The sequence below is a fragment of the Accipiter gentilis genome, chromosome 14 (assembly GCF_929443795.1).
Source record: "Accipiter gentilis chromosome 14, bAccGen1.1, whole genome shotgun sequence".
Classification (NCBI taxonomy): domain Eukaryota; kingdom Metazoa; phylum Chordata; class Aves; order Accipitriformes; family Accipitridae; genus Astur; species Astur gentilis.
In genome coordinates, this window is record NC_064893.1 from 32,562,479 (window position 1) to 32,573,213 (window position 10,735).

Below are 10,735 nucleotides of genomic sequence, written 5' to 3' on the forward strand. Positions count from 1 at the left end.
TTTAGAGTGCTTTTAACAGCTCCTAGCTGCAGGAAAATATTCGTCTTTTGACCCACAAACTATTCCTGGCAACAACTCAGCTAAAAAAGAGCTATAAAAAAGTCAAACTCATTCAAGGCAGAACACGTAGGCTGTGTGTCATCATTGCTACAGGCTGAAAGATGCCCGAGAGGGTCATCCTTGTTGACTTCCCTAAGTGACATCTGCAAAGCTTAAAAAAACCCCCTGCCTGCAGTCAGCACAAATGCCCCAAGACACAGCTCTTGACCGATTAAGTGCCTCTTCGCATGCCACGGGGTCTGGTTGACTCTGGGGACAGACCTGGGGCTCAAGGTGACAAGGTTGGCTTGACCCAAGGGATGTGAGCTTCACCCTGGCCGCACCGGAGGCAAATCCCGATGCAGACAGGCTATATCCCACGTGCAGCCTTGCCGTGGCTCACGGAGGCTCGTTTTGGTGGGCTGTTGTGTCGTGTGGATGGCTGATGTCGTGTGATCTCGGGGTGCAGCACGGGCAAAAAGCGAGCAAGGGTAAGCGGAGTCAGAAGAGGATGGTCTGGGAGTCGCGAGACCACCTCTCTCCTCCAAATAAGACTAGGAAAGGACTCTGGTGACAGAGAATTGTATAATAAAATAACTTCTTTGGTTTCTTTAGAAAACACCTCTCGCACAGTATAAAAACAGGTAGTTTAGAAATAAATCTAAAGCTGGCTGTACCAGTGACAGCAGTTACTGGTACTGAGACTGAGAGCAGTCCCAGCACTAAACTCCTTTCTCAAAACAAAGCATGACAAACAAATGCAAGTGAATCCTCTGTAGGAAATACTGTTAAATAACTGAAAAAACACCCCAACAAAAACAAAACCACGCAGTTTAAAACAAAGCCAGTTTTCTAAAGAGGGAGAGCTGGGTTCTTCCCCAGAAAAAACAACCCTGGCCGCATGTTTCTCTTCTGATAAAATATTGACGCTTGCTGAGTGCTGGAAAAATCAGGGGCCAGCACCCAGGGAGCCCCCGGGAGCTGCACCGGCTGCGGGCGCAGGGATGTTGCCGCTCACAGCATCCCGTCCTGGAAGCAGCGTTGCAGCCGCACGCAGAGCGGGACCCGCTGCAGCTGCCACAGCACGGTTTAATTCTGACCCATCGCTCATCTCTAGTGCTGCATTTCAAGTTAGGTTTGGGAAGAGTAATAAATTAACGAAGCCACAGAAGAAAAAAATCAAACCAAAAACCACCCGTAAAGTTCAGTTCGTGTTCTCAGGACAGGAGGAAGCGTTCGCGGACCTTCTCCTCGACGGAGTGCAGCTTGGCAGCTCGCAGCGCGTCCAGCAGCTCCTTGGTGACCTCGTAGTGCCCCTCTTTGAGGTGGGTGAGGAAAGCCCTGAACTTCTCCTGCATGGCTGCCCTGGTCCCCAGCGCCGGCTTCCTTGGCGAACCCTCCAGGATTTGCTGCAGGCGCTTCAGCTTTCTGACGGGGATGTTCTGGTACGCCACAAAGTCTATCATGGCTTGCTCGCAGTCGTCGTCTCCTAGAGCTGGTGGGAGAAAAACACCCGGAGATTAGAGGGAAGGGGACTGTGGGACACGGGGAGAGCAGGTCACAGCCCTAACCGAGCCTCTCGGTGGGACATCTGCCCAGAGAGATGGCTGATGCCCCAACCCTGGAAACGTTCGAGGGCAGGTTGGACGGGGCTCTGAGCAACCTGATCTAGTGGAAGCTGTCCCTGCTCACGCTGGGGGGGGGTTGGATTAGATGACCTCGAAAGGTCCCTTCCAACCCAAACCATTCTATGATTCTGTGACGTTGTCCTCACCTGGGCTCCGTTCTCCAGCCACGGCTCGGACCAGGGGTCCCAGCCCAGTGAGCCCAGCCAGGACATCTGAGTCTCACAAGCCATCTTCCAGATTCACGAGGGTATTTTAGCTCACACGGCCACGTACATCCACGAACACGAGCTGGGGACCGCCTGCCCGCCTCTGCCCACGCACGCGGGTGCCCAGGCAGAGCGCGGGTCCCTGCCCGAGGATGCGGCAGCACCTGGCTTGCAGCAGGGTCATCCTTTGCCTGAGTCAAAGGGGCAAGAGGGAGGGCAGCCGGCTTGTGCTGCTGGCACGTGGGTGGTGGAACATGCAGGTCAGAATAAGCATTTTGCAAGTAGAAAAAATGAGGTTAGAAGGAAGGAGGAGAAAAGCACCAAATACGGCATCATTAACTGGCCAAGGCCCATCTCTGCTAGCTAACTGTCCTGGAAGGCTGAGCCCGGCCCTCGCCACAGGCTGGATTTCCCAGCAGCAGCCCATCATATACAGGGCAGTTAGAAAATAATGTGTAAAAGTTCCTGTAATTCTGAAAAAAGTAAATATACCTCTTCCATGCTCCTCCCTGCCGTGGAATAGGGGAAGAGTGAAACTCCAGAGGAATCTGAAGTAACTGCAGTAAGTCTTTACACATGTTATTTTTCCTGAAAGTTTCTATTCTCCCATGCAGATTTTTTACATCTGGGGACAGGACCAGCTCCAAGTGCTGCCCAGATTGGGGCTTTTGGACAGACCCAGTCCCAGCTGGCTAAAGCACCACTGGAGCTTGTCCAGTGTAAGGAACAAAATCGGAACGAATTTTCAAGAGACCGAAGACAAACGATTACTCAATCAGGGAGAGACTAGCCCAGTTTTGTGCCATTGTAAACCGAGAACGGTTTCGCTGCTGACAGTGGGGTGGGTCGAGCCCCCTTGCCCAGACTCTGCCTCTCCTGCAAACCCAGGGTTTATAGGGAATTGCTCCGGCGACTGCCGTCGCAGCAGGGAGGAAGGCAGGTGCCCGTGCGCCTCCAGAGTGAAATCATGATGAACCAGAGTTAAAAATACTCCTTGGTTCCCATTGCTCACGAGCCTCCTCTGGCTCTATAAATAGCTGAAAGGCTGGTCTGGCCGCGGGTGCCGTTGCCTAACCAGCGGCAGCACACGTGCTGCTGACGCAGCCCTCACCTGACCACCCCCCTATCCCTGGGACCGCATCCCGCTGATGACAGAGCTTTCCATCTGCTCTCTCCGGCGGGATCACGCTCCTGGCAAGGAGCTCGTGGCATGAGTCAGGCTTCGTAAGGAGAAATGCCCTGCGTTGGCAGTGCCAGGAGAGGATGGAAAGGCAAGAGTTTCTCTCACGCGCTGCTGGCGGGGGGACAGTCTCCTTGCTCCGTCACTGCAGAGGAGAAGATTTCTCTGAAGCTCTTCTATCAAGCTTTGTCTTGATGGAAGAAAGATTTTTATTTTTTTTTTATACCGGAACAACCTCTGCAGGGATGCGGTGGAGTCCCATCGCTGGAGGTTTCAGGATGTGGCTGGACATCGTGCTGGATGTTCTTATCCAGGCTCCCTTTCCCATGAAAGTTTGGATCTGATGAACTTTCAAAGTCCCTTCCAGCCTGGGCTGTTCTATAGCTCTATGACTGATTTTTTGGGTTTTGGGGTTTTTTTTGGTTTTTTTGAAGTTTAAGGGTGCAGGTTCACTACCACCCAGATCAGTCACGTTGAATTTGTCTCCCATGTATCTTGGCTGGATGCTCAGGGCAGAGGGGGTGATTTGAAACAGCTGCCTGTCTCACCTCGACCGACATCAGGCCCTTGAGATGCTTTTCGGTCCCTTTCTCATGCCCTAACTTGATGGGGTGCATGTTACAAAGCACCCCCAGAGCCAGCCCATTCCTCCCCTCCACTCCTTTGCCCTCTGCTTTTGCCAAGAACGGTCGGACCAGACGATCCTTGAGATCCCTTCCCACCTGGTATTCTACGATCTGTGCCCGCTGGTGGCTCCTGCCCAACCTTCAGCCTCCCCTGAGGCTCAGCGCTACGTTTGCACCATCGCGGTGACACAGTTGACACCACGTCTCTACTTTTTCACCTAACAGGTCAAAAGCCACCCTACACTCGGCTCCAACGAACCATGGACTCTGCTCCATTTAACCTGCACGAGACAAGGTTGCGGCCACAACAAAAGCTTCCCGGAAAACAGGCTGCAAGCCCAGGAGAAGCGAGCGCAGGAGACACGCCAGGACCCGAGCTGGGTGGCACAGCCCTCCACACCGCGTCTGCTTACGTGACCGCCAGCCACCGGTTATCACCGCGAGCTATCAGTCAGGTACAGCCGAACAGCTGCCAAAACTGGCCTGGTGCCCCAGCAACCCCACTTATCACAGTCCCTGGTAAGGACGGGCAGGATTTCACTGCCAGCTCTTTGTTCTCGCCGAGCAAGGAGCCTGCACGGGCTCTGGCTGAGCAGAGGCTGTTGCTTAAGCCCTGCACCCTACCTTTGCCCTATGGGACCGACCCTGGAGGGGAAGAAAGGCAGACAGTCTATATTTTGTCCATAATTACGAATTATTACAGATGACTTCCTACTTTTACAAGCCGCTTCACCTCATTTCCCATCCAAGTAGGAAAAAGTCACCAGAAAGTTCACTCTCGCCGCGGCAGCCTCGTGGTCCCGGCATCCCGCCCCCAGCCCGCAGAGCCACGGCAGCTCACCTGGTCCCTGCGTGCTGTTGCTTCTCCCCAGTCTGCAGGAGGTGCAGAGGGTGTCGTGGTACTGGTTGCCCTGCACGTTGGTCACCTTCCCCTGCTGCTCGCAGTCTTGGTGCGGCTGGCACGGTTTGGTGCTGGAGTTGGAGGAAGAGAAGAAGCCGCGAGGGCAGGCGCGGCACTGGGTGTTCTCGAAGGGGGTACCTGCACATGGGGAGGCAAGGGGACCCTTAGCCCGGGGTGATAAGCTGGCAAAGGAGAGGGGCAGGAGCTGGGGACGATGCCGGCAGAGCGAAGAGTGCCAGACACCATTCGAGCACGAGGGTGAGGTTTTGGAAACGGTCATTGCTTGCAGCTCCCCTGGGCATCTCGTGTCCTCTTGTAGGGGACAGCAGTTCCCCGGTCATCTCCCAGGCCAAAGCACTTGGCACGTGCTGATAAATTGTCACCAGCCTCCAGCCACAAGAGGAGATCTCATCCGTTACTGAAAAGGGCCGCGTCCCGGGCGGCAGACGCCAGCTGGGACGACGGGTAAGCTGAGTGCCAAACCAGCCCTTTGATTCACAGCAGAGTCAGGAGGCTCCTGGCCAAGTGAAAGTAAAAGTCGCCACGAAGGTGAAAGCTCTGCTCGTTTCTGCAGCGCTGCAGTTTCCCACCCAGGCTCCGGGCCAGACCCACTGCCGTTTCACAGGGACGGTGCCACGTGAGTGAGATTGCACCAGGGTGACTTGCACGTTCCCGGGGAGAAGAGGGAATGGCCCTGATGGCAGCAAATTTCACACCCCTTTTCATCTCCTCGTCATATATCTAGATAAGAACAAGGTTTCTACCTTGTTGCAACCCACTTCAGGCCATAGCTTTGGATTTACCAGAAGTCCTAGCCAGCCCAGCCGATAACCCCAACACCCGAGTCAGTATTTGCAAATGGGAAAGCCAAAAAAAGCCCGCATCCCCAGAGGATCCACACACGGATCGAAGGACCCATCCAACCCGCACAAGAAGCCATTTATAAAAAAATAAATAACAACAACAACAAATGAGCTTCTCAAATGCCCCAGCTTGCTCGCATGGCTCCTCAGCCCTACAGCCAGCTCTCCAGCCAAATTTGATGTTTACTTTCAAAGGGCTTCCCTGCATTGCTTAGAGACCTAGTTCAGCTTTTGCTGCATTACCGCGTTTTATAACAGTCACATCCTATAGAAAAATTAAACCCCGAACCTCAGCCATAAGCATCAGCTAAAGACAACAGGTATTTCTCCTCTGGCCTGTGAGCCTGGAGCTCTTCTGTGCCGTGCATGGAAGGACTTCAAAAGCCTCCATGCTTCAAAGCGTGAAGCAAGATAACGCTGTTTTTGCTGATGCTGCCCACGCTGTTTTATTATACCCAGCTGTGGTTTCCAGGCAGAGCCCAGTTCTTGGTGATTCAGGGAAGAGTGAGAGGGAAACCCGCTCATAGGCAATTTGTATTTTTAGAAAGTATGCACGTGTGCAAATGGGGGCAACTAAGGGACCGGGCGAATTTGTGCTGGGGAAACAATGGGAAAACAACGCCCCTAAAATCTTTCGTGACTTAAGTCTCACCAGGGGGCAAAGTCTCAGACTCATGAATTGAAACAAGGCTGATTTAATAGTTTTGGAACCTGTCCACATAGCCATTTCATGTTTTGAATACACCCTCTCCCAATTGCTCAACAAAACCCACAAAACTCAGCCCCAGAGCTACACACGTTCATGCTGGTGAATGTGTCCTTGCATCATTAGCAGTCTGTTTCAGCCCAGATAATTAGTGCTTTGGCTACCTGCCCGCAAGGAGAAGGGAGCTGGCAGAGAAGCAGGAGCCCCTCAGACCCTTGCACCTGCCGAGAGCCCCGGCAGGGCGAGCCGCTGTGCCGGGGATGGGTAAATCTCTGGGTGAATCAACAGGTTCTGCCTGTGGTGGCAGGAGAAGCGGGTAACTAGGACTGCCATGTCCCATGTGAGCATGGTGCTGGGGGATTTTAAAAGGCCTTCAGAGCAAAAGCTGGGGAAAAACCAGACCAACCACTCCCTGGAAAAGAAGCCAGGAGCAGTTTCACACACCAGCAAAGGTGGCACTGTGCTGGCGAGCAAAAAGGGAGTAGGTCAGGCTACGGGCAATCATTGACCACTGTACTTCTCTGTGCTTTTTAGCTCCAGCGGAGATTTCGGGAGGCAACAAGAGCCTCAGGAGCACGCAGACCCCTGCCACAGCCGCCTGGCTCGGGTACTTACCCAGTTTCTCTACGCCGGAGCCCGGTGGGCACTTGGAGTGCCTGATGCAGAACTCCATCTCCGAGTAGTAGCCCTCCTGGCACTGACAGACACGGTTGTGGGTGGAATTGCACTGCTGCACCTCCACCTGCTTCTCCCCGCAGATGACATTACAGTACCGGCACTTCTCCAGGTAGTTCCAGTACTGCGTGTAGTGCAAATCCGGGCAGGGTTCGCACACCGTCTGTCCGTCCCTGGTGCAGTGCTGTGCCACGAAGGTCCCCGGCGGGCACTGCTGGCAGGTGAGCTTCTCGTTCGTCACAGCATCTTTCCATTGGTAAGTGGGCTGGGCGCTGCAGTCGAGCTCAGCCAGGAAAAGGAGGAGAGGGGCAAACATCCACTACGGCAAGGACAGCACAAAGAGCCCTTAGCTCGTCCTCTCGCGGAGGCAGGAGCAGCAAACAGGGCTGCTGCGTTACAGAATCCGTTACTGTTGTAGATGCAAGAAACTATTTTCCCACTTCATGCTCTCCCCAGCCCCAGGGGTGAAGCAACGGTGGTACCGGGGACCAGCCGCTGCCCCCCACGTGCCTCCCCATCGCCCTCCGCTTGCCATCCCGGGTGACGAAGCGTCCTTCCCCAGCGATGCTTCTCAAACCCACTTTGCGGTGCCTTCGCAACCCTATTTCCCTCCTTCAGTACTGAAAGCAGCTCCAGCACATCCTCCTCGCCTTTTCACCGCAGTCAGTTCCCCACCATTTGGGGTAAGAACTTTGCAGGTCAGGAAACAGAAGGGAAGTTCCCCAAACTAGCAAATACATAGCGTGCTCCATAGGAACTCTAAACTGTTTTGGAAACCCAGAACCTCGGTACAGGACTGGAGAATCCCCAAGTCTCGTTTATCTTTCCTTTGAAAGCACACGGACCCAACCTTAAGAGCAGATGGCACATTACCTTGGATGGATGCCTTAAATTTGGGACGTGGCAGGATAACATAGCACCGGGGGCTTCCGAGCGCTGCGATCACAAACCCGGGGTGACAGAGAGGGTTCCTCAGAGGCTGGCGCTGGCTCTGAGGACAGCAGCTGGGTTAGAGCTCCTCTGCAGCAGCAGGGCCGATCCGGCTTTAGAGCAGAGAGAGAGAGAGAAACGGGTAAGGACTCTTAGGAAAAGCTGAGTTTTCCCTTTTGCTTTTGAGACGGCCCTTCCTCCGAGGGAGATGCCGGTTGTCCCCAGCCCGGGGACAGCAGCAGACTCTTATAGCACCGGTTTACCGGTGGAAGGCTGCGACCGACCGTGCTCCTGACGCACCCATCGCCCCGATATGAGTAAGCTCTCGGGGCGGGGGGAGAAAATCACCCCCCCCCCAAGCCCGGGCGGGACCCACAGCAGCGGCTGCGGCCAAGGAGGGGGCAGAAGGGGGCGAGATGGTGGAGCAGAAGCCTTGGCCTCCCTCCCCATCCCATCCCATCCCATCCCTCCCCATCCCCCGGGAGCGGCTGCCCCCCCCCCCCCCCCCCCCCTGCCCCGCATCCCTTACCGCACCGCACCGCTCCTCTCCCCGGGCCGGGCAGCACCTTTATAAGCCCCAACCCCTGGGAAAGACCCCTTTTGCGCAAGCGGCCGGCGGCATCCCGGCCCGCCCGGCCCCCCCCCATCGCCCCCTCCCGGGCTGCCGCCGCGGCGGGCACCGGCTCCGCTTTCCCATCCAGCCCCGCCGAGCCCCAGCGCTCGCTCCTCCCCGGTCTCCTTTTTCCCTCCCGTTCCTGCTTTTTGCACGTCAAACAGCGGAACTCTGGAGGGAGGGGGGGGGTGGGGGGGTGGGGGGGAGAGTTTTTACCTGCGAGGAGGCAAAGGCGGGGGGAGGGAAAGGCAGGGAAATGTCCCTGCGAGCGCTTCCCTCCCCTGGCTGTAAATGCTAAATAACTTCGGAAGAAAAGCACTTGTCTCTCGCTGGTGAACCCCCCCAAGATGTGCCAACCCCCGTCCAGCCTCCCGCACGCTGCGAGGGCACAAATCCTGCTAAAAAAGCCCAGGTTTTTAGTGGTCCGGTAATGCACTGCTGAAGCCGGCTCAGAGCTTCAACCTTCTCCTTTCCGGAGCGCTGGGGATGACACTAACTCCAGCTGTAACGCTAAAACACTTCTATGGGCTAACAGCACCCAGCAGCTGAGCAGGTCAGCATTTAAATATCGTACAGGTGCCACTTTGCCATAAGTCTCGGACCCCAAGGAGTTCGGGGGGAACTGAATTTCGCCTTACACGTACAGTGCTTAGCAGAGCCACGCAGAGTGCGCGTACCGGTGCCTGCTCTCTCTGCGCTGCCCCTGCTTAAACACATCAGATTTTGTCCTCCTGCCCCAGATCGCCAGGTTCCCTCTGAAGGTGAAAAAAATCCACGGCCACCTCTGCAAAGTGCTTTAGGTGCTAGAAAGGCACACACGGTGGAGAGCTCACCGTCCGTTCCAGCTGTAGCTGCTCTGGTCCCCCCCTGCTCACAGGGGGAAGGAGAAAAAGCACAGAATTTACCTTCTCTTTGGTGTAAAAGCAGGAGAGCACCTCCCCGAGTCCATGAAGAGCATAGCGTCTCCTGTACCTGAAAACCTGCTTTTTCACGTCCTCCCCGACACCATCTCTCCTATCAGCAACGGTGCAACGAGGCAGAGAAGGGGAAAGCTGCAACCGATTCCAAATAGCGAGCTGACAAAAAAGTTTTGCTTTTTTCTCGTTTTTAAACTCTCCAATCAATAGAAGAGAAGAAAACACACCTACATACAAGTCACATCCTAACGCACAGAGCATTCAGCTGGGAAATCTGATCATTTTTGTACGACACCCCTGTTAATGTCACGGCTTGCCACCTGCATCTGTGAAAAGCGCAAGAGAGCGTGCCGTGATCTGCACGCTGGGCTGCTCCCACCGCCCGTCACATAAACGCTGCCGGTTCCTGGGTCACAAACTCCTCGTGCCCTCTCCCACCGGCACAGCTCGCAGCTCCTGGGACCCCCAGCGACCCCCCTGCCTCCGGCAGGGCTCTGCCATCCCTGGCTTGGCATGTTGAACAGGCTTATGACTAGGAAAAAACCCAGCTAGTAAGTTTTATACCAGTAAAGCACCACCACCAGTACTGTCTCTCAAGATAAAATAGGGCTAACAACCATCATGAGGAGAAGCCTTGCTTGTGCAGAAGAAAAACATGTAAGAGAAGTCTGAAAACAGTAGCTAATCCATAAACACACTCGCTTAAAATGCACAACTTCTCAAGCATCGCCATGTGGAGACACTGAAGGGCCTAAAATATCCTCCCACAGGTCATTTTCCATGGAACTGCTGTTTATAGCCTCGCTGCTCTCAGGTCAGGCTTTGCTGTCTGCTCTGAAGACCTCTGATGAAGAGGACACCAGCCGCCGCCTCGGAAAACAGCAGTACTCGCCTGCCCCATGCTGGGGCTCTGAATGCATTTCCCACCATTGTTTGGGCTGCAACAAAGGAATTCCACTTGGGAATGCAGCTGTCCACAAGGAATATAGACTGTTTTTATAAGCCAGCCCAACATCCTCTAAATAAGCTTCCCTGGCAGCTGTCACAATTTGTATTTTTCTCAAGTGTCTCCCATTCCCATGTATGTCCTCTGCCCCATCAAGTGAGCAGTTATGAGTATCAGACACCAAATACAGCATCGCAGAAAAATTTAGTTTGGAAAATTTTGTACTCTGTTCTGCACTGGGAGGCTCAACACCCCAATCCGTGGTGTTCCTTACATTTTTAGAGTTGTTACACGTATGACCAAGCTGTGGGTCTGAACTGCAATCCTACAGAGCAGTACCTTTCTTCCGTGAGAACTGGGCTCCTTATGTCCTCACATCTCAACACTCAGTGTTCCCAAATACTCTTTTCACACTTGTTCCCCCCGTGCATAGTCACATCTCTTACGTTAATATTATCCCACGCATACAGCCCAGGCACGAACACCCTGTTTACACCCAGACACT

The 10,735-nt window shown here is 54.4% G+C and overlaps 1 protein-coding gene across 3 annotated transcripts; it reads right to left on the reverse strand.

Moving 5' to 3' along the window:
- Positions 1-610: 610 nt before the first annotated feature.
- Positions 611-8,340, reverse strand: TNFRSF6B (TNF receptor superfamily member 6b). Of its 3 annotated transcripts, none has more exons than XM_049817145.1 (5): positions 8,284-8,340; positions 7,698-7,867; positions 6,765-7,143; positions 4,521-4,718; positions 611-1,534 (listed from the first exon to the last, which is right to left on the reverse strand). In XM_049817145.1, the coding sequence occupies exons 2-5, from the start codon at positions 7,737-7,739 to the stop codon at positions 1,257-1,259; spliced, it is 897 nt and encodes a 298-aa protein (XP_049673102.1). In that variant the 5' UTR covers positions 7,740-7,867; positions 8,284-8,340; the 3' UTR covers positions 611-1,256. The 3 variants fall into 3 exon arrangements, with proteins under 3 accessions (XP_049673102.1, XP_049673103.1, XP_049673101.1); XM_049817146.1 differs by lacking the exon at positions 8,284-8,340 and adding an exon at positions 8,018-8,033; XM_049817144.1 differs by lacking the exon at positions 8,284-8,340 and having other exon boundaries at positions 7,698-8,011.
- Between the last annotated feature and the right edge of the window lie 2,395 nt (positions 8,341-10,735).

Excerpts from the sequence above, each read along its gene's own strand:
- TNFRSF6B (XM_049817145.1), bottom strand. The coding sequence starts at position 7,739 with ATGTTATCCTGCCACGTCCCAAATTTAAGGCATCCATCCAAG. Across the intron at positions 7,144-7,697 it reads ATTTAAGGCATCCATCCAAG|TGGATGTTTGCCCCTCTCCT; the intron begins GTAATGTGCCAT and ends TCCTTGCCGTAG. Across the intron at positions 1,535-4,520 it reads CAACAGCACGCAGGGACCAG|CTCTAGGAGACGACGACTGC; the intron begins GTGAGCTGCCGT and ends TTCTCCCACCAG.